The sequence below is a fragment of the Trichechus manatus genome, unplaced genomic scaffold (assembly GCF_000243295.1).
Source record: "Trichechus manatus latirostris isolate Lorelei unplaced genomic scaffold, TriManLat1.0 scaffold00064, whole genome shotgun sequence".
In the NCBI taxonomy this organism is placed as follows: Eukaryota; Metazoa; Chordata; class Mammalia; order Sirenia; family Trichechidae; genus Trichechus; species Trichechus manatus.
In genome coordinates this window covers 12,566,783-12,593,946 of record NW_004444000.1, presented here as the reverse complement: position 1 = coordinate 12,593,946, position 27,164 = coordinate 12,566,783, and the positions used below count along the sequence as shown (strand labels likewise).

At 48.8% G+C, this 27,164-nt stretch overlaps 3 protein-coding genes across 8 annotated transcripts in view; 2 read left to right on the top strand and 1 right to left on the bottom strand.

Annotated features, from left to right (window-relative positions):
• The window catches only part of FAM118B (family with sequence similarity 118 member B), a 78,611-nt gene extending 68,538 nt beyond the window's left edge, over positions 1-10,073 (top strand). For 4 of the 5 annotated variants that reach the window (XM_023734080.1, XM_023734076.1, XM_023734079.1 and 1 more), the window contains one exon: positions 9,525-10,073. In XM_023734080.1, coding sequence (XP_023589848.1) covers positions 9,525-9,658 — 134 coding nt within the window. In that variant the 3' untranslated portion in view covers positions 9,659-10,073. The remainder of the gene's footprint in view (positions 1-9,524) is intronic. The other variant, XM_023734081.1, reaches the window with a different exon arrangement.
• A 1,098-nt stretch (positions 10,074-11,171) lies between these two features.
• Positions 11,172-16,596, bottom strand: SRPRA (SRP receptor subunit alpha). Of its 2 annotated transcripts, none has more exons than XM_004379341.3 (14): positions 16,303-16,596; positions 15,618-15,701; positions 15,159-15,322; positions 14,833-14,993; positions 14,433-14,595; positions 14,174-14,324; positions 13,666-13,757; positions 13,446-13,564; positions 13,212-13,298; positions 12,731-12,903; positions 12,411-12,624; positions 11,927-12,090; positions 11,741-11,839; positions 11,172-11,603 (listed from the first exon to the last, which is right to left on the bottom strand). In XM_004379341.3, the coding sequence occupies exons 1-14, from the start codon at positions 16,417-16,419 to the stop codon at positions 11,475-11,477; spliced, it is 1,917 nt and encodes a 638-aa protein (XP_004379398.1). In that variant the 5' UTR covers positions 16,420-16,596; the 3' UTR covers positions 11,172-11,474. The 2 variants fall into 2 exon arrangements, with proteins under 2 accessions (XP_004379398.1, XP_023589843.1); XM_023734075.1 differs by having other exon boundaries at positions 11,309-11,603; positions 14,174-14,321; positions 16,303-16,457.
• A 190-nt stretch (positions 16,597-16,786) lies between these two features.
• FOXRED1 (FAD dependent oxidoreductase domain containing 1) lies at positions 16,787-24,913 on the top strand. Its single transcript, XM_004379385.2, has 12 exons — positions 16,787-16,908; positions 19,186-19,406; positions 20,278-20,388; positions 20,639-20,757; positions 21,933-22,027; positions 22,329-22,430; positions 22,760-22,836; positions 23,006-23,166; positions 23,374-23,503; positions 23,716-23,820; positions 24,158-24,416; positions 24,600-24,913. Exons 1-11 carry the CDS (start codon positions 16,824-16,826, stop codon positions 24,410-24,412), a joined length of 1,461 nt encoding a protein of 486 aa, XP_004379442.1. The 5' UTR covers positions 16,787-16,823; the 3' UTR covers positions 24,413-24,416; positions 24,600-24,913.
• Positions 24,914-27,164: the final 2,251 nt, after the last annotated feature.

The window sequence follows — 27,164 nt, the reverse complement described above, 5'->3', positions numbered from 1 at the left end:
CATCCTTTTCTATGCTCTGAAATACCTTTACTAGTAATGGTGTTAACTCTTCTCTGAAAGCTTGGAAAAATTCTCCAGTTAAACCGTCTGGGCAAGGGCTTTTGTTTGTTGGGAGTTTTTTAATTACCTTTTCAATCTCTTCTTTTGTTATAGGTTTATTTAGTTGTTCTACCTCTGTTTGTGTTAGTTTAGGTAGGTAGTGAGTTTCTAGAAATTTGTTCACTTCCTCTAGGTTTTCAAATTTGTTAGAGTACAATTTTTCATAGTATTCTCTTACAGTTTTTTAAATTCAGTTGGGTTTGTTTTGATACCGCCCATCTCATTTCTTATACAGGATATTTGCTTCCTCTCCTGTTTTTCTTTTGTCATTTTGGCCAGTCGTTTATCAATTTTGTTGATCTTTTCAAAGAACCAACTTTTTCTCTTCTCAACTCTTTCAATTGTTTTTCTATTCTCTATTTCATTTAATTCTGCTCTAATTTTTATTATTTCCTTTCTTCTGGCACCCGAGGGCTTCTTTTGCTGCTCTCTTTCTACTTGTTCGAATTAGAGGGTTAATGTTTTGATTTTTGGCACTTTCTTGTTTTTGGATGTATGCATTTAGTGCTATAAACTGACCTCTGAGCACTGCCTAAAGCGCCATTTTTTATGGCAGTTCCAGAAGAGGGTAGGAATCCTGTTTCCATAACATGCCAAAATCATGAGCCTCTCCAAGGCATATTTAGAATCCATGAAAACAGTCACAGACGTCCTTTTAGCAAGTTTTCAGGCTCTAAACCCAAAAACCCATTGGTAAGAGCAATTAATTGAGTTTATTGGGCCAAGGTAGCCTTGGGAAGGGCTTGACTTTTCAAGAACCTCTGTAGAGGTTGTGCTGGTATATCCAGCCTCATAGCGAGAGCTAGTAGGATCTGGTTTCAAATAGTAGCCATCAACAAAAATAACTAAATCAGGATTTAGCCACAGGAGTTTCTCTTAAATTTCTTTGGGGAGTCAGAAGCTGTTCAGTTAAATTTTAGCAATCATGTGTTTGGTAATTCTTATTATCAATTTCTGGAAGGGGAGTGGCGGGATTGAAAGAAGCCACAGAATGTAGTCTAATATTAGGTGCAGCCAGGAGGAGCACTTCTTAAGAATTGAGTCAACTGGCAGAAGGACATTGGGTCAAAGCAGAGTTAAGTATAGCAGATACTGGATGGGGAATATAAACATTTAGAAAATTTTCCGATACTATATCTGCAGTGATTTCAACTACTTTAGTTTTGGCAATAACAGTCGTGAGAGAGTGAGGGTACCCTGTAGCTACAGGGTCAAACCACATGCTGTAATAGTCTATTGGCCTCTTATCTTCTCCATGTTTCTGGGCTAAAATACCTAAAGCATTTCCAGAGACATTATGTACAAATGCGGAAAAGTCTAGGTAATAGAAGATCCTAGTACAGGTGTGCTTGCTAGAGCCTCTTTCAGTTTAATTATAGCTTCCTGATCGTCTGGTGCTGTTTGGAAAGAATCTCGTTTGGGGGCTTTCAAGTATTTACATAGAGGTTGGACTAACAGGGAGAAGTTAGGAACCTGTCATGGATTGAATTGTGTCCCCCAGAAATATCTGTCAGCTTGGCTGGGTCATGATTCCCAGTATTGTATGATTGTGTACCATTCTGTAATCTGATGTGATTTCTTTGTGTTGTAAATTCTATCACTATGATGTAATAAGATGGATTAGCGGCAGTTATACTGATGAGGCCTACAAGATCGGGTAGTATTTTAAGCCAATCTCTTTTGAGATATAAAAGAGAGAAGCGAGCAGAGACACATGGTAACCTCACAGCACCAAGAAAGCAGTGCTGGGAGCAGAGCGTGTCCTTTGGACCTGAGATTCCTGTGCTGAGATGCTCCAGACGAAGGGAAGACTGATGCATCACAAGGACCTTCCTCCAGAGCCAACAGAGAGAGAAAGCCTTCTCCTGGAGCTGATGCCCTGAATTTGGACTTGTAGCCTACTGGACTGTGAGAGAATAAAATTCTCTTTGTTAAAGCCATCCACTTGTGGTATTTCTGTTACAGCAGCACTGGATGACTAAGACAGAATCCAAGTTCTACGGTGGCCGCAAATCCCCAGAAACCGCAGTAATTGTTTCTTCGTTTTAGGAATAGGAAAAGCAAAAATAGCTTCTTTCCACTTAGGATCAATAGAAATGCCTTCTGCAGAAATCAGATGATTAAAATACTTAAAGAGAAGACTAGGCCAATTGTAGTTTTTCTCTAGAAACTTTATGCTCTCCAGCAGCTAGATTTTTTTTAAGACGATTATGCTGTCATCAGTGCAGGCTTGCTGGGAGCTTGAGCATATTAGAAGGTCGCCAACATATTGCAGTTTAGATTCATTCTGAAATTGCAAAGGCTGCAAATCAGCGTGAAGTATTTGAAAAAAGTAAGTGGGAGATTCGGTAAATTCTTGAGGTATCACTGTCCAAGTAAACTATTGGTTGTTCTTGGTGAAAGCAAACAAATACTGGCTCTCAGGTTGGACAAGTATACTAAAAAAAGGGACTACAGAGATCAATAACAGTAAATTGTATAGCATCTGGAGGAACATGTGAAAGCAGTGAGGATTTGGGACTACTTGAAATCTAGGTATGACAATGCAGTTAATATCCTTTAAGTCTTCAGCAGACCTCCAGACTCAATTGTTTGATTTCTTAACAGGGAGTGTAGGGGTGTTATGACAGGGACTGGTGCAGGGAACAACTAATCCTTTAAAAAGGAAGTTCTGAATAATAGGGGCTAATCCCTCTTTAGCTTCTCATTTAAGGGAGTCTTGGGAAAGGCTTAGAGGTGTGTACCTGAACTTTCATGTGTTCTGCTGATAAAACCTGACCCATATCAGTAGGTGTGGCCCATAGGGTTTCAGGAATTAATTTTAAAAGGTCAGAGGGAGATGGGTTAAAGGGGGTTAAACTGTCTTTGTGCATAACTGATGCTTGTAAACATGAAAGCAGCTTCTTCACCTTGAATTAGTTCTGATTCATATCCCTCATTAGAAGTTTTTAGGGGTCTGGCAGACTTAATATTTCTCCTTTTTCTGAAAATTTTTAAATCATAGTCCCATTTAGACAAAAGGTCTCGGCTAACAGGAGAGTCAGGGCTAAGCAGAAAAGGATGTGAATCTTCAATAGGGCCAAGGCATATTGGGATAGGTTTTAAATGAATCAAAATCTGTTCTCGATTTGTGACCCCGCCCGCCCACACACACACAAGTTACAAAGTTTTTGTACTCTGGGGCAGGGGCTTTTTTACGATGTTGGGTTAACTACAGAGAGGGTGGACCCAATACCAATTTAATATTTGCAAGGCTCTCCATTAAGGTACATGGTAGTTTCTCCTTGTGGGTTAAGTGCCACTGTAGGAAAAGCCCCTGTAGTGTCCCCAGAGCCCCTTCATTCCATGTCTGATCAAAAGGTCTCTGCCTTAAGCTGTTTCTTTTGATGGTTCTTTAACTTATAACAGTCCTTATTTCCAATGCCCAGATTTCTTTCAATAATTGCGAGTTCTGGGTTTAGTGCCTCCAAAAGACTTGGATTTATTTTGCTGGTTAGGAGACTGCAGTTGTTGTAATTATAAGGCCATTAGCTTCTCTGCCTTGGAGGTTTGCTTAGCTTCCAAGGTCTGAAAGAGTTTGTGAGCGAAATCAGCTAGTTGGGCAGTAGGGGCTACTTTGCTATCTAGTCAATGCCTTTTTACTAGGGCCGAAAGTTCAGGTTTGAGGCCAGATACGAGTACTTCACTGAAAGCTCCTGTAGCTCCAGGGGATGACGGATCAATTGCAGAATGTTCAGCAAACCTTTGAAATAATCTTATTTGGTAATCATACACATTTTCATCTTTATTTTGTATATAAGAGTGAATTTTTGTCCAATCTATTGGGGAAAAGCCTTTGGAATGGCCTGTAGCAATCTTTTACTGATAGCCTGGGAATCCTCTAACAGTTGGGCGACTGTTCTATTTAGGTCTCGAGCTAAACTGTCTTTGGGACTTCTCCATTCAGCCTGTTCTATACCACAATTGGGCCTTCCCTGGTCCAGTTATCATGTGGACTAGTTGATACAAATCAGGGAATCTAGGCCAATAAACCTCAACAAGGATTTTAAATCCCTCAGCAAACTTGTAAGGATCCTTCCACAGTTTTGGGAAATCTTTGGCAATTTTACGTAATTCTGAGCACGTCCAAGGAGTAAAAGTAATGTGGGGAGGATCCTCAATATCCGTATTGGGAGAGATTTTAAAAGGCATTTCGGGAATAGGCTTTATGTTCACAGTAGGTTCTTTAGGGGAAAAGAGAAGTTCAAAGAGCTATCAGAGGAGTCTTTAGCAGTGTCAATGGAGTGAAAAGGCAGAGGAGGATACAAAGGAGAGGTGGCCAGCAAAGGATTAGTTGGTCCTGGCACAACTTGGGTAGTTGGAACAGAAACCTGACATTGCAATTTCTTATTTTGTTTAGTTAATTCAGAAACATTATCTGGCAAGGAAGCAATTTTACTTTCATTGTGTGTTTTAGAAGCTTCAATATAGCAATTAAAATAGGTGTCCCATTTTCTCTTTAATTCAGGAGCCTTTTCTAATTTACTGTGCAGAAAACTCAGATAATTCAAAATAACTCAAAAGTGGCCACATATTTTTCATACTGTCCTTAGTGAGATTATGCCCAACAGACAAATACAAGCAGGTAGCAGAGCCATAGGGCTTGTCCATGTATCAGGCAGGAGTCCCAGAAGGGAATCATACACTGCCCCTAGATATGGCATTTTCCATTTTCAAAGAAGGTTCTAGTTTTAACAAAGTTTAGGACTCTCAGACTCAACAAGATCCTGGTGGGGGACGCCGTGAGGTTTGGACAGTGTATTGCGTAAACCAGTGTGTTCCTTTTTGTTACATGAGCTTTTGCTGGCAATTGTCAGGCAACCTAATGCTCTGGCCTGTCTCGTGACCTGGCTTATCCTATCATGGGAGACTTTAACCGCTTCTTGTGGCAGGAAACCACCCTGTCAGCTTTTAATGATCACCCCATTCCGTTGGTTTTCTTTGTGGCTTATAGAGCCTGACATTGCACAAACCTGAAAACTTCTAGGACAGTAAACTGCCCAGAACCTCATACTACTGCCACTAGCAGAGGCACAAATTCTTGCAAGACCGGAATGAAAACAGACAAGACAAAAGGAAACAAAGACAAAATGAAACTGGATCCTTCAAAGAACCTCGAAGAGTTCTACACAAGGAAGCAGAGCTCGATTCAAGAGGTTATTTTACCTTTCGGTAACTCCCGTGGGTCTACGAAAACAAATGAGCTCAAAGGGCTCATCCTCAGTACTAAAGCTCTGGTTCTTGATTACTCAAGGGTAGCTGCAGCCAATGCACCTTTGAATCCCACAATTCTGACACCAGGAAATGCCAAGGTTTGAACTGGAGTTTCTGTTAAAATAAGGGGGAGAGAGTTTTATTGAAGGAATAGAATGGTCTGGATCGGGCAGCACTTCATGGGGATTCACAAAAGCTCTCCGGCCAAAGAAATTTTTCACAGGGTTTAAATACAGGAACTTAGAAGCAAAAAACTGATTGGTTGAAATTTACAAAATCATGCTTTGACAGAAGACAGTTATGAGATCCTTAAACATTGTTTTGCTAATCATAAAGTTTGAGTAAGTTAACGTCCTGTTAATCTATGAATATTTTGGGGGCCAGCCTGAGTGAGTGTTCTTCCTGGGAGCACACTGTGAGAGGAAGGGAGGGGAGGGGAGCCCACAGGCTTCCTGTAGTGTTCTTGCTAGCTGACTTTTGAGAGGGAGGGTGGTCTGAAACACTGGTCTGGAAGATCACCAGGAGTCTTAAGTTCATTTCTCTAATTTTTTGTGTGACTATAGCCTGATGATTTACTTCTTTTCTTCATTTTCATTTTACAGGTAGGTGGAATAGATAGCCTCATCTCAGAGGCTTATTTTAATATCCATTGACACATGAAAGTGACCTATAAAGTGCCATATAAATGAATGTACAGTAGTTGTCTGTTACCATTCATAACAGATAAATGAGCATGAGTAAAGTTACCAATGATCCACAAGGTGGGTTTGCTGCTGTACACAGAATATATTCCTGAAAAGTTACGTATTAATAAGTATTGTCATTGTCAATCTGAATGCATCTTAGGGTAGCCTGTTAAAGTTCAGGTATTTATGACAACATAAAGAACTTTTCCTAAATCTAGTAATCATTACCGATTTCTTTCCTGAGTCACATTGTGTCTTAGTTATCTAGTGCTGCTATAACAGAAAGACCACAAGTGGACTGCTTTAAAAAAGAGAAACGTATCCTGTCACAGTCTAGGGGGCTAAAAGTCCTAGAGCTAGGGCACCAGCTCTAGGGGAAGGCTTTCTCTCAGTGTCGGTTCTAGGGGAAGATCCTTGTCATCAATCTTCACCTGGTCTGCGAGCTTCTCAGCCCAGGGACCCTGGATCCACAGGGCGCAGCCTGCTCCCGGCACTTCTTTCTTGTTGGCACAAGGTCCCCATCTCTCTGCTTGCTTCTCTCTCTCTTGTAAGATAAAAGGTGATGCAGGCCACACCCCAGGGAAACTCCCATCAAATCAGGGGAGTAAGGACGTTGGCATCCTACCCTAATCTTCTTTAATATAACCTAATTTTGCCTCATTAACCACAGGCAGAGAGTAGAATTTACAACACATAGGAAAATCACATCAGATCACAAAATGGTGTACAACCACACAATATTGGGAATCATGGCCTAGCCAAGTTGACACACATTTTGGGGGGGACACAATTCAATCCCTAACACATTGCTTCAAGTGAAATTTTCCTGGATTTTAAAACTCCTCAGTCTTTTATTATCCATGGCTATAGTTTGATGGAACAAGACTTTTAAAAGGCATCACCATTACTGAACACTGAAAACTGTCTACTTTTTCAAATTATTTTTGTCATTGAGACTATACACAGCAGAATATACACCAGTTCAACAATGTCTGCATGTACAATTCAGTGACATTAATTACATTCTGTAGTTGTACAACCATTCTCTCCCTCCAGTTCTGAGTTTTCCTCCACCTTTAACATAAATTCACTGCCCCTTAAGGTTCCTGTCTAATCTTTGCAGTTGTTGTTGTCAGTTTGATCCCATATAGAGCTTAAAAGAGCACACTGCTCAAGGCAGACATTATTTACTAGTTAAGCTAAACTATTGTTTGGTTTTAGGAAGACTTCAGGGGATATTTTTGGTTTAAGGTTTAAAGATTATCTTAGTTAATAGTTTCAGGGGTTCATCCAGCCTCCATGGATCTAGAAATTCTGTTTTGGTCAGGATTTTTCCATAGAATCTTTGATCAAAATGTTCAGTAATGGTAGCTGGGCACCATCCAGTTCTTCTGGTCTCATGGCAAAGGGGGCAGTTGTTCATGGAGGCAGTTAGCCACATATACCATTTTCTCTGGGAGATCTTATAAAACCCTTAGAAAAACAAACCTTTTGTCTCTTTGGTGAAAGCTGTTTGCTATTCTTTTCTTTCCTGGGGATAAGTTTTCTTGCTGTCCTGCAGTGTTTCATTCTTACGCTGTGGTTTTCCCACAGTTAGGCTTTCCCATTTGTCAAATGAGATGTCCAGGTTCTATGTATTTCTTTTAATCTGCATTATGAGATCTTCTACCCATGAAAGAGTCTAAAATTTAAACAACAAAGTCGCTAATTCTTTTCCTGACACAAAACATCAGAAGCGTTGTGGAGTGCCACAAATTCTGTCTTTAACTGTGTAGGCTGCCTACTAGAGTGGCTTTCCCCAAAATTATGAGCTGTCATTAGTGTTCTGTAGTTTTAAAAATCAAGGATTTCAGTATGGCCGGGGGACTTTGTGAGTTTGCAAGTTGACTGTAGCCACGTAGTTTAAGGTTAAAAACGTTATTTCATTTTGAGACTAGGCAAGCTTATCATCCTTGGTTATGCTCTGAGTCTCTGGAGATGTATGTACTGATAACTGGAAGAGGTGTTTTGCTATTGTTAACACTGAGCATGAGCTGTCTACATACCTGGCATTGTGCTATGTACTCACTTTGGCATAGAGAACATTACTGGCTTCAAAGGATTCTGTAGAATCTAGTGTATATGTTTCAGAAAAATTAAGTAATGGGGAATAGAAAAGTCATTTTCTTATCATTCCCATGCTAAATAATGCCATCCTTTCTAGTCACACTTCATCTCCCATTAATTGGTTGCTTTTTTCTTTTTGCTGTTATTTTGGTATGTTTCCAATTCATATTTTTGCTTATGTATTCTCTCATAGTTGTAAACAAAGTGTACATAACAGTTTTGGTTCTTTTGTTATTCAGTAGTAGATCATACATTTTCCCACATGGCTACAGTCTTCATAACCACTATTTTTAATGACTGTTATACTGTAGTGCAGATGTTACAATTTACATATTATTCCTCTATATTAGGCAATTTGCTGATTTCGTTTTCCACCTTTTTCTGTGGTAACATTGCAGTGAACGCATCTTCATCCATACCATTTTTTCTTTTGCCAGATAATTTCTTTAGGAAGAGTTCTCAGTGTAATTGCTAGGTCAAAGGTCATGAATGTTTTTAGGGTTGACCAAAAAAATAAAAACACAACCTGTTGCTGTCAAGTCGATACTATTGCGACCCTATAAGACAGTAGAACTGCCCCGTAGGGTTTCCAAGGAGCGGCTGGTGGATTTGAACTGCCCACCTTTTGGTTAGCAGCCAAGCTCTTAATCCGTATTGCTGAATTGCTTTCTAAGAGAGGGATACCAGTTTGTAACCACCTCCAATTTATGTTTGAGTGCCATGACTTTTATCTGGCTCTGTTTTATTACTCTCGTCTTCTGTGTTCATTTTTATACATCCCCTACACCATTATCTATCCCACTGCTGTCCGATAGAATCTTCTGCAATGATAGAAGTCTTCTATAGTCTTCACTGTCCAGAACCATAGCTAAAAGCTGCATATGGCTGTTGAGCACTTGAAGCATGGCTAGTGGGACTGAGGAATAGAATTTTTAAAACTAAATAGCCACATGTGGCTGATGGTACCACATTGAATGACATAGATTTAATATTGTGAGAATATTTGCTACTTTTCCCTCTTTGACTTGGTTGAAATTGCTCACTTGAGCATTTTTCCCTAAACCTGGCCTTTGAGGAGACTGGTTGGAGACAGCAGACATACTTGGTTTATGTAAAACACTGTTTTGCTTATAAGAAATCTTGGTGCACCAAGAAACCTTACCTTCTGCTTCTCTGTTAATGCTGGTTTATCAAGACTAGTGCAGTTTCTTCTTCCCACCCCTTATTCTCGCCTTCTGGAGTGGTTATTTCTAAGTAATGCCTTCCTTTCTAGCCATTCCCTGTGCCTTGATCTCCCTTGGTGGCTTTCTTCTTTTTGCTGTTAATATTTTTAGCTTATCAGTTAAATGTCTGATACTGACATACACTCTTGTTATTTAGCAGGGACGGTGAGAGGTCAGCTGAATGGTTCGTCTTCAGCACACAGTGACGTAAGGTACACTATTTCCTATTCCATTTATCAGTCAGCAGAAAATGTCGTCCTAGGGCTTAGTGACGACCACGGAGAATACTGATTTCTCTCTCCTACTTACCTTTCCTATTAAGGATTCTATTTTCCTATATAGTCTATCACAGAATTCCTCATATCTCTTATGACTTGTAAAGCATTAAAATGCCTAAATATCTACAGCTTTAGCTGTGTAAACTGGTTTTGTGAAGTTTCATTATCACTGTCCACCTTTTTTCTCCCTCCACAGGCAGTAGTACCTGAGAGGGCCACAGAAGCCACCGTTAGAGCAAGCTGTGAGGCCCTGCCGTGGACAGTGTTTAACAAGTAAACTTACAAGAACCCAGCCAGGAAGTACCAAAATGCAGAGGCTGAAGGTTGGGGATAGAGTGGGGGGTGAATGTTCCAACTTAATTTTTCACGCTGGCTGGTTCTTGATATCCTGCTGCCTGTTCCAGTTCAAGAATGCCCAGAAGACAACGGGACCCCAGCGCAGGCCCTCCCAGGCGGGACAGCCCACCACCGTGATGCCCCTCCGATTGTGGCTGCGGCTCTGCACGAAGGACTCGGGATCCGAGCCGTGGTCTCACCACGGCCCTTTCTGCAGTTTTGTATTCTATACTTGGTTTTTCAGTTAAGCTTACTGGCTTTTTTAAAACATGACTTGAAGCTCTAGTTTTCTAATCTTTTAGTGTACAGTATTTTACACAACTGAGCCGTATTAAAAGCCTCTTCATTTATTTCCAGGGCCCGCCTACTTTTGGAGTCACCTGAGAAGAATCCTAACCTGCCTCATTGTTTCCTCTTGGGGTGGGGCGTTCCCATTCTCAGGACAGCTGTTTCCTTTTCTCTGGCTCCTGAGAGCACTATCAGTTGTTGCTTTGTTTCCCTTCTTACCTACCGTAAGCCCTAGAACAGGTTAGCGTGGTCTGGGATTTTAGTTTTGAATGCCTTGTAAAATAACTCCAAGACCTAAAAGGCAATTTATTTATGAAATTTATTTTCTTCTATAAATTATGTACTTCTGTGGGCAGACAGCCTTCACCGTATTGCACTAAGAGCACACGTGTAATACCAGCTACCAGACAAGTCTTAACGAGAGGTCTGTATTCATCGCTGTAGCGCTCGTCTACCAGGCACTGGAGAGAGGAAAGGCCAGGATCTGCTCAGGAGCTGAAGAACGAGGCGGGGCGGTGGGGCAGCCGATACCCTTCCGACAGTTCTCTCCCACAAAGGGGACATGCAAGCGTACACCTGGATTCTAGGCGTGGGCAAGAGGGGGGCTGAGAAGCCCAATGCAGCACTGCAGCTCAGCTCCTTTTAGTTCAGAGGGAGGCAGGGGACTCGTTTTTCTCTCATTTGTAACACATCGCCCTGGCCTAGCTGATGCTTTGGGGAAACAGTGGGGTAGAAGTCATCAGAATTAGCAGCAATTAAGAACAGGCCATACATTGCCACAGTGAGGTGGGTGTCATCCTGGCCCCAGGGACCTGAAAGCTATGCATCCTAGGACAAGTGCCAGTTAAGACCCAGAGCTGGCTCATGAAGCCTCTTGGGTGTCATTAACATTGCCGACTCTGGTGCTGGGTCTTCCAGCCATTGGTAGAAGCTGTATAGACTGAGTCTGGAGGCAGGGTGACAGGAATGCCTGAGCGGGATGGGGGGTACCCAGTGGGTGGGTGTCAGGGGGCAGTGATTGTAACATGATCGGGCCCTCCGTCTGCAAGGAGGGAGCAGGGCTGGGAGGCGCTGTGGGCCTCTGGAGCTCCCGTCACCCTGCCGCTTCGCTACACTGAAGCCAAGTCGCGCATACCCTGCAGCACATTGTTGACACAGGAGTGGGGTCTGGGGGAGCGGCGGCTGGGTGTCGGGCAGAAGCCACGCTAAGCCTTCATGAGGGCGGCCACCACGGCCTTGGCATTGAGACTGCGCAGGTCACAGTACGTCTGGCCAGTACCCACGAAGACGATGGGTTTGCTTGTGATGTACGTCATGGAGATAGCAGCTCCCACCTGAAGTGCAAAAGGGAGATACCCAATCAACTCACTTCTTTTCAGCTACTCCCTGAGTACCGGATGCTGTGGACCTAACCCACCCCCGCCCCCACCCCCAATGCTCACTTTGTCCTGAGTCTCTCCTCCATATTTACCTTGTCATCAATGGTATCAAATTTGGTAAGGACAATGCCATCAATGAGCCGAGGTGTCTGAGCCATAGAATGGTCAGCCAAGGCTCTGTTGAACTTGACCTGGGAAGGAGAAAGTTGATGTTAAGGCTAAGAAGTAGCTACCTCGCCACAGTCGAGGCTGGAAAGGGAAGAGGCCCCAGCCCTCACCAGCTGATCCACGGCCTCGTTGCCCACTAAGGCCTCCCCGACAAACAGCACCAAGTCAGGGGTGTTGACAGTAATGAGTTTGGCCAGGGCCGTCATCAGGGGGGCATTGTCTTGCATGCGGCCAGCTGTGTCCACCAGCACCACATTGAAGCCTTGGTTACGCGCTGGAGAGAAGAAAAGACAGTCAGCTCAGCCCTGGCTTCCTAACCTGGCTAGGTTAAACGTTCCAATGTGGTTATGAGGTCACGCGGGGAACAACTTGTGCAGGGAGAATGAGGGGAAGGATGGCAACAAGGTAACAAAGGCACCTAATTCAGGCTCTTTGGTTGGACCATGTGACCTTGGCCTGGAACCACACTATTACCATCTGGCTTGTTATTTCACACTAAGTATGCAGGACGGTAACCCCGACCGTCTGCATGTTACAAGGGGACCTGAGGCGGAAGCGGGGCCCAGAGCAGCCCCCGCCTCCCGCACACTCTACCATAGGCGATGGCCTCCATGGCAATGCCGGCGGCGTCCTTGCCGTAGCCCTTCTCAAACAGCTGCACCATAGTGCGGCCACTGTGATTCTCCGGTGGGTGTAGGGCACTCAGGCGCCGGGTGTGCGTGCGCAGCTGTTCCACGGCCCCGGCGCGAAATGTGTCACAGGCGGCGATGAGGACACTGAAGCCATTCTCTAACAACCAGAAGGAAATCTGTGCAAGAGAAGTTCGAGAAAACTGTCCCCTAAAACTGCTTCCGTGTTGCAAAGGCACGGAGAGTGAAGAAACGACATCAGAGGCAGGCTGGGCCTGCACCCACCTTGGCGAGATTAGTAGACTTCCCTACCCCGTTGACGCCACAGAAGGTGACAACGTACGGGCGCTGGCGGCGCTGGGCATCCATGATGTCACGGAGCATGTCCACCCGGCGCTGTGGCTGCAGAATCTGTACCAAGGACTCCTGCAGAGCTTGCTTTACTGTGGACGTCACCGCTGGGGGAGAGGCACCCATAAACCCCAGGGAAGGTGCTCCGGGAATGCCGGACACCTTCCTGAGCTGAGGGGACTGGGGTGTGGATGACACTAGCATTCTGTCTCTGGAATCCAGACCATGTCTGGTACTGTTCCCAGCACTTCACACGATGTTACTGACTCCTTCCGACAACACTCAAGATCTAGGTTGTGTAATACGATTATGAATTTGTCAGAAATGACATAACTAGTAAGAATGGAAGCCTGCGCTCTTAACCTTTCAGTATGCACAACCCTCTAAGTACTGCCTGGTTTAGGGAGATACTTACTGCTGAACGTCCCCATCACCTTCCCTTCCAACTTGCTGGCAACAGATTCACAGAGCTGGACCGCAATGTCTGCAGCCACATTCTTAGCTGAGGACAGAGAGGGAGACAGGCATGGTGTGAGTGCCATACCAAAAGCAAGCAGTCTTTAGGGTACAGCTAAGAGACTCAGTGCTTCTGCTCCCAAACCATCCCTACCCCAGGAACATGATGCAACCCCTGTTCCTCTGAACTCACCAATGAGATGATCACGCATCTTGTCCAGCACAGATTCCATGTCTGCACGGCTCAGGCTCTTGGAACCCACGAGGCCCTTCAGCATCCCAAACATGCCACCCAGAGTCCCCTTCGTAGCACTGCAGGTACAGATCGTAAATACACAGAAAACCAGGGGGCGGGAGTCAGATCTCATCATTTGTGGTGCCAGGCACACCATCCCCAACCTGAACGCCCCTACCTTGGTCTGGTGGTGCTTGGAGAGGCCCCTTCATCATCTGAGCTGCTGCAGTCCAGATCCTGAAGCTGCCCCCCAGGCCCGGTCCCTCGAATCTGGAGGGCAAAGAGGGAGATGTGGTGAGGGGCACAGAAGGCTCTGAGGAACAAAGGCCCAGGATGTACCCTGCCACACTGCTCTGGCTGTTGACTGGGGAAGCTCCCAAGAGAACTCACCCCCTCGTTCACGTCTAGCCCTTTTGTTGCTCGGTGCCATCAGGTCAATTCCACCTCGGGAATGAGCAAAAACAGCCCCACAGGCTTTTCTTGGATGTAATTTTTACAGGAGCAGATCGCCAGGTCTTTCTCCCACATAGCCACTGAGTGAGTTCGAACCACCAACCTTTCAGTTAGTAGCCCAGCTCTTACCCGTGGCACACCAGGGCTCCTCAGCTACGGCCCACTGGTCTCTAGTTCCTCGTCAATGTCTTAGACTAATGGCAACCCTCCCTCTGCCCCCTGTCGCTGCTTACCAGGTTGATGTCCTCAGGCAGGGCAGCCTCAGGAGTTCCATTGGTGGTGGGGGTGCTATAATCCAAGACTTCGTTAGCACCGCCACCCAGTTCCCACACCCGGGGCGCCTTTTTGCCCTTCTCCTTTGGAGCGTCTGACTTCAGGGACCTGCTGCAAAGGGTTACAGTGAAAGTATAACTTCTACCCACGAGCCACAGACAAGCACTTCCTTGCCCCAGCATGGCTAGTAACGAGGAAGCGGGGAGACAGAATGCTCACCTGGACTTCTCCATACCCCTCCCATGCTTTTGCATGAACTCTTCTCGCTTCCTGCGTACCAGCTCCTCTTTGGAAAGTTCTACCCCATTCTCAGGCCCCACTGGGACAGCCGTCTTTACTGAAGAGTCTGCTTTGCCGGCAGCCAAAGGGCCGCCATCAGAACCTGTTAGGAGAAGCCTCACTGGAGAAAAAAGACCAAATTCCGACAAAATAGACAACGAAAAAATTCTCCCAAATCTTTAAGAGGAAACTTGGAGCAAACATCTCAGGGATCACAAGGACTGGGGATGGTAGTGAGGGTGGTGGGCATCTGAGAGGGAGGGGCAGGGAACCAGCTCAGTCCTTAGCACCACATTCGTACCTTTTCAAGCCCCAGTATGTCACAGGAACCCAAACTCACCTTCCTTCTTACCCCCCTTTTTTTTGCTGTTCTTTGCTTTTTCCTTGGGCTTTTCCCCGCGTGTCTCAATCATAGACCTCACAGGTTTCTTGGCCTTTTCAGAATCTTCAAATTTCTTCATGGTAGTGGGAGCACGGATCTTACTGCTCTCCTCTGCTTCACTACAGAGAAAAGAGAATGGCTGGTCTTCTAACCCATGCAGGAGGAAAACGCAAAGTCCACAGAAAGGGCCCTCACACCAAGATGTCAATCAACTGGGCAGCAAATTTAGGAGAGTGTCTTTCAGGCCACAATTTACAACCCTCTGGAGAGGGAGAGCCTCTCACCGAAGGAGCCGCAGGAAGTCATTTTGGAAATCAAAGGTGCCGTTCAATAGACTTAAAGCACTTTGCTGTTGGATCTCTGTGCGGTACTTGTCCCGAAACAGCCGGTGCACGTCATCTATCAATTTGTCTACATAGGTCAGCGTTAGGATCTTCTGAAAACCAACCTGTTCAGGGAAGAAATGGAGCCAGCAGATCTGCTTACACACCAGCCCAGAAAGAAGGGAATCCTGCTCAACCCAGGCCTCCAGAGATGGCTCAGCCACTTGGCAGCTTTCCCCGACTTGAGAGGCAGCCAAGCTCTCTGACTGGGCCCAGGAGCTTCTTTCCCACCCCCAACCTTCTTGGTTTTCTCAGTTACTTCACCATAACCATCACTGGGTAAAATTAATCAGCGTTCTTTTAATTATCAGGGATATGCGGAGAATGCAATCACCACCCCTGTAGAACATCCCCACTTACCACAAACACCAGCTCAAACTGGTTGTCCAGTTTATACTTGAGTGTGAGCGCCTCATGGGTGAAGGAGTTGTTACCTCCCCGTTCCTGGAAAAAGAGTATGTCGCACAGTTCAGACGACCCCTAGAAGAGCCAGACTTAGGGCCCTCCAGGATTACTTCTGGGAAAGAACCAGACACTCCCCCGAAGTCCAACCTGTCCCCAGGACTAGGAGACGCCAGGGCACCTCTCTTTAGCATCCCCCCAGGAAGAAAATGGGACACCAAGTTAGGAGGAGGTGAGAGGAAGTCTAGACACGTGGGAGCCAAAAGGGAAGAAGTCCTCATATAAACAAATCTACTAGCAGCTGAACACCATTTACACTTTTCAAAAGTCATTCCCCCATCCATTATCTCATCCAGCCTTCGAAACAACAGAAAACCAAGCTGCTGGGGGTGCACAGGGGGGGCTGAATGGCGAAAGCGGAGGTGCCAAGGGGAGTGGGAATCCAGCTGGAGTCCCAGAAACCGGAGGGGAGGGCGTCCCGATGTTGGGGGATGGTCTGAAGTAGGCAGGAGAAAGAAGCGGGTGAGTCCCGGTTACCGGTGGGTGGACGGGTTGGGAGTGAGGCGCGGGCTCGGTCGAAGGGGACGGTGGACAGGGGGTCAGGGAGGGAGAGCCCGGAGTTCTGATCCCGCGGGGGCGGTACCTGCAGCAGCACGGAACGAATCAGCGCGTTAACGGGCCCGGTGCATGAGTCGCTCACACCCTGGAAGCACCAGAGCACAAGCCCACCCTTGGAGAAAATGGTAAAGAAGTCGAGCATGGCGGCAGCAGGCGAGGAGCTGGGGCCGGCGCAGGGAACTCAGGCCACGATCGCCGCCGCTTCCTGCTGCGCCAGGCTCGGGACACGTCACACCAGCGGCCCCGGAAACCAGCTCAGCCGCACTTCCGCTCAGAGCCGCCGGGTTCCTGCCTCCTCCCCTCGAGGTCGCGTAGGGCTGACGTAGCCCCGAGACTAGCCAATGGCAGGTGGGGGTGGGCCTGGGCGGCCCATAGCGTGGAGGGGCGGGGCCCAGAGGGAAAAACCGAGAATCCCAAGAGTCGCTGGCCAATGAGCGCGCTCGCCCGGACCGCCTGTGACCACCCCCGCCCCCCGGCAATGTCTACCCCTTGGTGAGCAGTCTCAGGAGCAGGGTGCAACGTGCAGAGGTGCCCCTCGGAGGTGCCATGCTTCGCAAGGCGCTGCAGCTCAGTTCGTGCCGGCGCCTCTCGGCCCGGGGGCTCAGCACACGCAGAGGAGGCTCCACTCTGGGTAAAGTTGAGAGCAGCAGTGGGTAGCATGGCTCTGGGGACCCCTCCCGCTGTGTGACTTTGAGGCCGGGCAGGTGTGTGGATCCCTATGCTGCCCTTCTCAGGCGACAAATCCCAGATCATTCTATGCCTCAGTTTACCACCGAATAACAGGGAGGGAGCCAGCCTGATTCGTTGGTTGCATGGTGTGCATTAGGTCTTGCTCGCGTGCACAATGCTGTGCTTGGTGCTGTGGGCGTGAAGGAGGGAAGAAGAAAAGGGTCAATATGTGTCTTGGAGGTGCCTGTAGCTGTTGAGGGAAGGCTTCTATAGACGATAGGCCAGTTCAAGGCTAGATAGAAGCCAGTTGGAGAATGCCCTGCACTGCTGGGCCATGAAGCTAGTATAATTGTAGACGCACATGGAGCTGGTGGGAGCTGAGATCAGCCCTGAAGATAACGTTTACTGGTTCCAGGACGGTGTGTGTTCCAGGCTATGGAGAACTGAGCAGAGGTTAGGAGGAGGAAAGCGTTCTTTCGCAGGGAACTAGCAAAAACCATCTAGACAGCAGAGAATTTGAGTAGTAGTATGAAAAGTAGTGTGGACAGGTAAGGTAAGACCAGATCGAAGAAGGATTCGAAGGCTGCTGAGAAGAGTTTGAACATTATATTGGAGATTGTGAGAAGTTTTGGGGATTCTTGAGTTAGGTATGACATGCAAAAGGATTAATTTATTGAAGACACTTACAGAGTTCCTGGGTGTTACAGTTAACGAGCTTGGCTGCTATCTGGCAGGTTGGCAGTTTGAATCCACCCAGAGGCACCTCAGAAGAAAGGTCTGGCGATCTGTTTCCAAAAAGCACAGTTCTCTGACACACATGGCGTCGCCATGAGTTGGAATTGACTCCATGGCAACTGGAGTTTGGTTTTGGTTTGGTATTGCTGGGTATTGTGCTAGGCTGGAGATTCAGTGGTGGAGAAGGTAGACACAATCCCCACCCTCAGGATTCTTACAGTGTGAGGCAATCACAAATGAACTCAAGTTTGCAAATGTGTTACAGGCTGTAAAGGAGAGTTCACAGAACTGTGAGACTATGTGATGGGAGAATTTGACATAGTCTAGGGGTCGGGAAAAGGAGCCCTGGGGGCACAGTGGTTAAGTGCTTGGCTGCAAACCAAAAGGTCAGCAGTTCGAACCCACCAGCCACTCCACAGGAGAAAGATGTGGCACTGATGCTTCAGTAAAGATTACAGCCTTGGAAATCCTATGGGGCAGTTCTACTCATCCCATAGGGTCGCTATGAGTCAGAATTGACTCAGCGGCAAGGAGTTTGGGTTTGGTTCAGGGGTCAGGAAAGGCTTGTCTGAGGAAGTGATAACTGAGCTGAGATCTAAAGGAAGCAAGCCGTTAACTAAGCAAACAAGTGGACAGTTTGCCAGCAGAGAGAACACACGTGCAGATTTCTCTGGTGGAAATAAGGTACCATGAAGGACCCGAAGGGAAGAGCCCAGTGCAGGGTGGACAGGAGCCAGCTGGTGCCGTGTTACAGCTTTTGGACCTTCAAGTAATGGAAAGTCACGGGGAGGTTTTCAACAAGGGGGTATGTGATCAGAGCAGTGTTCAGAGAAGCTTATTCTAGTTGCGAGGTTAGGAGAGAGATTAGGAGCAGAGGTGGGGCGGGCAAGAGAGAAGTGAGTGGGAACCATGAGGAGGCTTTTACATGTGCCATTAGGTGAGACATTAGGGTGGCTTGATCTAGGATGGTGATGGCAGAGATGGAAAAGTGGCAGAGTGGGGAGATGCTAGGAGGCAGTCACAAATGAGAGGCAAAGTCATCAGGACCTGCTAATAGGCCGTGAGTGTAGGATTGTCCGTGGTGATGGATATCCAGGGTAAGTGCTACCCTCACAGGGGCCATGCTTCAGAGGGTGCTGCAGCTTGGGGTGTGCCAGGGCCTCTTGGTCAGGGCCTGGTTCACCCAGGTGGAGATGACATACCCATCCGGGGCTCAGGGGAGAGAGGGGGCCGCACGGGAGATAAATATACGCGAGGCGCCAGCCTAGGGCGAGAGTGTGTAGAGCGTTCCTTTTAGACAGTGAGTCTTGCAGTGCTGGGCAGGATGTGTGAAAAGAAGGAGAGGCGTCGGCGTAGAGCATACAGCAAAGCTGGGTGAGGAGGACAGTGGGGACCGCCGCTGTCTCTCTCCAGCCCACCCTTCCCTCTGCCCGTCCTCTCGCTCCCCGCCACAGGGAAAGGATGTGTGTGGCCTCTTTGACCATAACTACTTCCCTTCCCGCAGACTGGGGTGGAAAGGTCTCCGAGATTAAGAAGAAGATCCGGTCGGTTCTGCCCGGAGGGACCTGGGATCTGCCGTACGACACCAGCCACCTGCCCCCCGAACACGCGGACGTGGTGATCGTGGGAGGTGGGGTGATTGGCCTGTCTGTGGCCTATTGGCTGAAGAGGTTGGAGACGCAGCGAGGTGCCATTCGGGTGCTGGTGGTAGAACGGGACCACACGGTGAGGTCTGGGGTAGGGCAGACGCGTGAGTAGGGCAAGAAAGGACTCATTTTGTTAAGGGCTCCAGGATGAGGGAAGGGGAGGAGAGGAAAGACCTCCGCCTTGGGGGACCCGAAGGGCAGGGACTGGGCTGTGGACCTTGTTGAGAAATAGTCCCAGAGTCTCCTCCCTCAACCCAGGAGCCTTGGCAGTACACTGGTGTTTTGTAAAAGCAGATTTCACAGTGTTGGACGTTTGAGACCTCACAGGCCTGCGTTCAAGCTGTACTTAATGCACCCAGCGATCCTAACCTCCCCCTTGAGGTTCCTTTACTTCTGAGGTTTTATACTTTGAAAAATCCATTGCCGTGGAGTCGACTCCGACTCATAGTGACCCTGTGGGACAGAGTAGAACTGTCCCGGGGGGTTTCCAAGGAGCAGCTGGTGGATTCGAACTGCCGACCTTTTGGTTAGCAGCCAAATGCTTAACCACTGTGCCACCAGGGCCCCTTTTACACTTTAGCTGCCAGCCAGCGGCCAGTGTGGCTGCTTCGGCCGTGTCCTTCTGTTTTCCAGCTGGCAGATGAAATGTGAAGCTCCTGCCCTCCGACTTCCAGGCCCTGCGCATTTTGCAGCACCACGCCCAGGCCTGTTTAGATAGCTGATGCTTTCTGCTGCATTGCCCGCTAATGAGGCTTTTGATAAACATTGTTCCCTTTAGGCTGCTAGCTGATTTGCGTATGGGTTTATTCACCTCAGCTCCTCCTGGATTATAAGCTGCTTTCGCGTAGGATCCCCTTTAACTGAAGCTGCATGACTCACAGCTTCTGTTCCGTTACCCTGGTCACGCTTATCGGGGTGCTGGTGTACCCTGACCTTTCTTGTCTCCACAGTACCGACAGGCCTCCACGGGCCTTTCCGTGGGAGGGATTCGCCAACAGTTCTCGTGTCCTGAGAACATCCGGCTCTCCCTCTTCTCAGCCAGCTTTCTACGCAACATCAACGTATGTGCAGTGACGTTTGGGGGGTTGGGGTGGTGACCCCTCCCCAGCCCAGCTGGCTGGGGCACCCTCAGATCAGGAGTGGCTCAGGCAGCTCGGAATTGGGGCCCCGGGTTTCTCTGCCCGCTAGTGGTACCTGAAGGAGGGCTTCTTCCTGGTTTTCGGGGAGCTGTTGATGAGGAAGGCAGGAAGACTTTTTAAAGACTGTCCCTTCTTTAAAGCAGCTCCTTGAGGAACTTTTCTTCACACACAGGACTACCTGGCTGTGGTCGATGACCCGCCCCTGGACCTGCAGTTCAACCCCTCAGGGTATCTCTTACTGGCTTCAGAAAAGGGAGCCGCCGTCATGGAGAGCAACGTGAAGGTGCAGAGGTGGGTACCGGGGCAGCCTCCTGTGCTCGGGGGGCACCTGCATAAGCCAGGCAGCCGGGACCCATCGGGAAAGTCAGACGTTCCCAGACCTGGGACACCCTGGGGCAGGTGCCGTGGTACTCATGTGGCCAGAGCACCGCCCGGGACCGCAGAATGTGCCGGGTCACAGGCCTTATCTCAGGCCTGTCTTGGTCCTAGGAAATTAGAATTTCTGGGGGGGCGAATTCTCCAGGAATCTGATTTCTCAACAAGAACCCTAAGTCAGGGGACAAACTTTTTCTGTAAAGTAAATATTTTAGGTTGTACCAGTCATGTGGTCCCTGTCACGACCGCTGTCACACACACAGAAGCAGCCAGAGACAAGACACAAACAAGCAAACGTGACCGGGTTCCGATAAAACTGTACAAAAGCAGGAGGTGGGCCAGATGCGTTACGGGGATACGTTATAGTGGCTGGATGTTTAACAAAGACGCAGCTAAGTCCTACTGGTGACATCAGGAAGGTTCCTGGGTGGCACAGATGGTTTGCACTTGGCTACTAAAAAGTCAGCCGTTCAAACCCATCCGGCAGTGCTCTGGAAGAAAGGCCTGGCAATCTGCTTCCATACAGATTACAGCCAAGAAAAGCTTACGAGGCAGTTCTCTGTAACACACAGGGTCGCCATGAGTAAGAATCGACTTGACGGCAACAGGTAACGGGTAGTGACATCAGGTGTTGTCCTAAATGCTTTGCAGATATTAACTCATTTAATCATCAGAACATCCTCATTTTACATATGGTGAAACTGAGGCACAGGGAGCTGGGATTTGAACCAGGCAGTCTGGCTTGAGAGTGATGCCTTTGGGGACAGCATCCCAGAGGAGACACGTGGGCTGATGAACAGGATTGTCCTACGGATGGGGAGGAGGGCCCCTCCAGGCAGGAGGAGTGGAGGGACGGAGTCGCCCACCGTGTTTGAAAGGACTTGAGTATCTGAGGATGGCCAGGCGTTTGGTGTGGCTAGAGGGAGATGGGGTAAGAAAGAAAGGTAGGCCCTTCTGAAGGGCCTTGTTTAGGGGCTTGGTCTTTCACATTCAGCAAAGCTATAGGTCCAGAAGTGGCACGAGTGAGTTGGACTGACAGCTTTTGGAGGGGTCCCCCCTGCCGACACACACAGACCACGCATTTCTCTCAGGCAGGAAGGAGCTAAAGTCTGCCTGCTGTCTCCTGAGCAGCTTCGGAGCAAGTTTCCCTGGATAAACACAGAGGGAGTAGCCTTGGCTTCCTACGGTGAGGCTTGCTTGGAGAGGGGACTGTGCTTTTCTTCAGGATCAGGGGCTGAGGGGCACCTTGCTCAGATCGGAAGTCTCAGCACCCCACAGCCAAGCTCTAAGAGGGACGCCTCCCTCCTGACCAGCAGGCCTCCCCTGGGCCACGCTGCTGTCTGTCCTTCCGCAGATCCGACTCTGGTCCAGATGACCTTCCCCAGTTTACAAGCCTGAGAGAGGAGTCGGTGGTGGAGGCGGAAGGCAGGAAATACGGTAGAAGAGGGGTCCCAGTGCCCCTTTGAGTCCTGTTTTTCTCGTCACAGGGTTGGAGAACGAAGGTTGGTTTGACCCCTGGTGTCTGCTGCAGGGACTTCGGCGAAAGGTCCAGTCCATGGGAGTCCTTTTCTGCCAGGGAGAGGTCACACGTGAGTCTGGGGCCGCACGCCCATTGCTGCTTCTTCTGCCAGCCAGGGCACAGCCCTGACTGGGTCAGCAAGGGGTGTGGGGCTGCGAGGGGGTTCTCTGCAGGGTGGTCCTAGGCATCCTGACTTCAGCTCCTGCCTCGGACTTCTTCACGAACTGAAAATCTCAGCCCTCTCCCGGCCCAAGCGTGCCCGCGTTCACCCAGCTTCCGCTCTCCGTGTGCTTCGGCGCCTGCGGGGAAGCGTCCGTTCTTTCCCTGGGAGCCCAGCGGGGTCTTCATCTCCTTCCCTCCCAGGTCTCAGGGCCCCTTCTTTACTTCCCTCTGTCACAGGCTTCATCTCCTCATCCGCCCACATGGAGAACGCAAGTGGGGAAGAGGTGACTTTGAAAAGGATTCGCGAAGTCCACGTAAGTGCCTCGCCTGAGCACCTCCTCACCCAAGCGGAGGGGTGATAAAGATAATGACTCTCGCCGTTTCCATCTTCTCTCGCCCACCTTCCACTGTGGGCAAACCGAGGCTCACGGTGCCCCGTGTCTGGCCAAGGCCCTCCCCCCACTCCCCCTCTGGTGCTTGCAGGTAAAGATGGACCACAGCCTGGAGTACCAGCCTGTGGAGTGCGCCGTAGTCATCAACGCAGCTGGAGCCTGGTCTGGGCAGATCGCAGAGCTGGCCGGTATAGGGAACGGGCCCCCTGGCACCCTGCAGGGCACCAAGCTCCCTGTGGAGCTGAGGAAAAGGTGACTTCCCCCAGGGCAGCTGAAGAGGCTGCTTAGAGAAGGGAAAAAACTATATTAAAGTTGTGTGTGTGTGTGTGTGTGTGTGTGTGTGCACGTGTATGTGTGTGTGCATGCGTATGTGGGTGTGCGCACACGTGCACGTATGTGACGGGGCGGGGCCCTTGGCTGTACTGTCCTCTCCATTTTCTGCCCCACTGGCCATGGCAGGTATGTGTACTTGTGGCACTGCCCCCAGGGACCAGGCCTGGAGACCCCGCTCGTTGCAGATACCAGCGGAGCCTACTTCCGCCGGGAAGGACTAGGCAACAGCTACCTCGGCGGCTGCAGCCCCACTGAGGTACCCTCCGTGGGCGGCGCTGCTGGGAAGAGACAGACCTTTTGTTATTAAAGGCTCAGACTTTCTAAAGGGTCTGTGCCATGTTACTGAGGTAGAACTGGGGTCTTTTCTCCTGTCCTCCACCTAGTAGGGGATTGACAAAGATGTCTGTGAGGCCTGGTCTGCCCTCGGGTCTCAAGCCAAATAAGTCTTGTCCCCACCTCTCACCCCAGGAGGAAGAACCAGACCCAGGGAACCTGGAAGTGGACCATGATTTCTTCCAGGAAAAGGTGTGGCCCCATTTGGCCCAGAGGGTGCCAGCTTTTGAGACTTTGAAGGTAACTCAGACATTGGACAGGACAGGTGACACTGGAGAACCTCTGTTCCCTTAGAATTCCCGTCCACGGCCATACTCCCGCCACCTCACAACCACTAACCTCATATCTGTCCACCCATCCGGTGGGGCTCCCTCAGCAGATGGCAGGGGTACGGTATTCTCACCCCTGGCCTCCCGTGGGGGTCCCTCAGCAGACGGCAGGGGTACGGTATTCTCACCCCTGGCCTCCCGTGGGGCTCCCTCAGCAGATGGCAGGGGGTACGGTATTCTCACCCTGGCCAGGAGTGAGGGCTGAGCACGTGTGCAGCCTTCCTAAGAACCCAGCTTATTCCCCACAGGTCCGCAGCGCTTGGGCTGGCTATTATGACTACAACACCTTTGACCAGAACGGCGTGGTGGGCCCCCACCCACTGGTTGTCAACATGTACTTTGCTACGGGCTTCAGTGGTCACGGGCTCCAGCAGGCCCCTGCTGTGGGGCGAGCTGTGGCCGAGATAGTGCTGGAGGGTAGCTTCCAGACCATCAACCTGAGCCCCTTCCTCTTCAGCCGCTTTTACTTTGGGGAGAAGTTCCAGGAGGCCACTATCATCTGAGCTGGTGAGCTCCGCCCTGGGCCCCAGTCCCCGCCCGTAACCTTTGGCTGTAGGTCTGGCCCACACTCGGCCCCCTTCACTGCCCAGTTCCTCAGCAGTAGCCTGCCAGGGTCTCCATTCTCCCTCGGGTGGGCAGAACAGCCATGCCCAGCACCTCAGCCCACTGCCCCACCTTCTTCTCATGCAGGTCATTCTGCCCCCACGTGGCTGGGCAGGCAGGCCGACTAGGGGCTCTACAGTTTTGACCCTGAGGCCCAGGCTGACAAGCGTGATGGGCGGGACCCCGGGACTGATCTCTGGCCCAGGCTGATGCCACGCACCAAGGCAATCCAGCTGGACAGAACCCTCAGGACTCCTGAGGACCATGGTCCAGGAGTGGTTCCTTCTGGATACTGGTTCAGAAAGGCTGCTGTTGACTCTCCTGGCAGCCCAGCCAAACCCTGATAGGTGAACATTCTGGGGCAGCCTGGGCCCGGATCATTGACTTGTCTGTTTACTTTGTTCACCAGTCAATAAATGTGATTAGTCCTTCCAGTCTTCTGCCCTCTGCCTTTCATCTCATGCCAGCACCTCTGAGGGAGCCCACTAGCCTGTGACACCAGGGATGAGGAGGCTTGGCTCCAGGTCCTGGGTATGAGGCATGTTGCTTGCAAGCTAGCACCTCACTTCCCAAGCTCCTGCAGGGCTAAGGTTGGAGAGATTCAGCCCCTACTCTTGGCAAAGCCCAGAGCTCAATATTAAGATACACCAGCAAGCAAAGCATAGTCTGTGTCTTCCCCGGAGCTGCCTTATCTCTGCCCCACACCCTGGCCCCTAATCACATATGGTGTGATCAGCGACAGTGCTGAGGGTCAGCACAGAACATGGACCCCTCATCCAGGCTGGGAGGGGGAAGGGGCAATAATGGGCTTTACCACGAAGCTTCCTAGGGACATAGACCACTGATCTGAACCTAAAGGGTGAATGAGCAGCTTAACAAAGGGAGTGGAAGTGGCGGAAGGAGTAGACTCGCTGCTGAGGGAAAACCACATATGAAGACCCCAGGCCAAGAATTAGCAAGTGCTGAGGACTAAGGGATCTGCTGTGGCTGGAGCGCTGAGGACTAAGTGATCTGCTGTGGCTGGAGCGCTGAGGACTAAGGGATCTGCTGTGGCTGGAGCGCTGAGGACTGGAAGGGATCTGCTGTGGCTGGAGTGCTGAGGACTAAGGGATCTGCTGTGGCTGGAGCGCTGAGGACTAAGGGATCTGCTGTGGCTGGAGCGCTGAGGACTGTAAGGGTCTGCTGTGGCTGCATCATGGAGTGAAGACGGGGGGAATAAGGAGTGAAGCGGGGACAGGTACTTAAGAGCCACACAAGGGAGCTTAGTTTTTATCCCACAGCTGAGAAGCGACATGATCAGATTTCTCATTAGAAGAGTCCCTCTCAGCTGATACTTGACAAAGGCCCAAAGTCCATTAATTTGGGAAAAGACTATCTCTTTATCAAATGGTGCTGGCAAAACTGGATATCCATCTGCAAAAAACTGAAACAAGACCCATACCTCACACCATGCACAAAAACTAACTCAAAATGGATCAAAGACTTAAATATAAAATCAAAAACTATAAAGATCATGGAAGAAAAAATAGGGACAACACTAGGAGCCCCAATACATGGCATGAACACAATATGAACCATAAGTAACAATGTACAAGCACCAGAAGAGAGACTAGATAACTGGGAGCTCCTAAAAATCAAACACTTGTGCTCATCAAAAGACTTCACCAAAAGAGTAAAAAGACAACCTACAGACTGGGAAAAAAATTTTGGCTACGACAAATCTGATCAGCGTCTAATCTCTAAAATCTACAAGATATTGCAAAACCTCAACAACAAAAAGACAAATAATCCAATTAAAAGATGGACAAAGGATATGAACTGGCACTTCGCCAAAGAAGATATTCAGGCAGCTAACAGACATGTGAAGAAATGGTCATGATCATTAGCCATTAGAGAAAGGCAGATCAAAACTACAATGACATATCATCTCACCCCAACAAGGCTAGCGTTAATCCAAAAAACACAAAATAATAAATGCTGGAGAGGTTGTGGAGAGACTGGAACACTTATACACTGTTGGTGGGGATGTAAAATGGTACAACCACTTTGGAAATCGATTTGGCGCTTTCTTAAAAAGCCAGAAATAGAAGTACCATACGATCCAGCTATCCTGCTCCTTGGAATTTATCTTAGAGAAATAAGAGCCATCACACGAATAGATATATGCATACCCATGTTCATTGCAGCACTGTTCACACTAGCAAAAAGATGGAAACAACCTAGATGCCCGTCAACGCTCAAATGGATAAACAAATTATGGTACATACACACAGTGGAATAGTATGCAACGATAAAGAACAACGTTGAAGCCGTGAAACATTTTATAACATGGAGGAAGCTGGAGGTCATTATGCTGAGTGAATTTAGTCAGCCACAGAAGGACAAATATTGTATAAGACCACTATTATAAGAACTCAAGAAAAGGTTTAAACACAGAAGAAAACATTCTTTGATGGTTACGAGGTTGGGGATGGAGGGAGGGGGTATTTACTAGCTAGACAGTAGACAAGAATTATCTTAGGTGAAGGGCAGGACAGCACTCACTACAGGGGAAGTCAACACAACTGGACTAAACCAAAGCTAAGAAGTTTCCTGAATACAGTCAAACACTTTGAGGAATAGAGAAGCAGGGGTCAGGGTCTGGGGGGACAT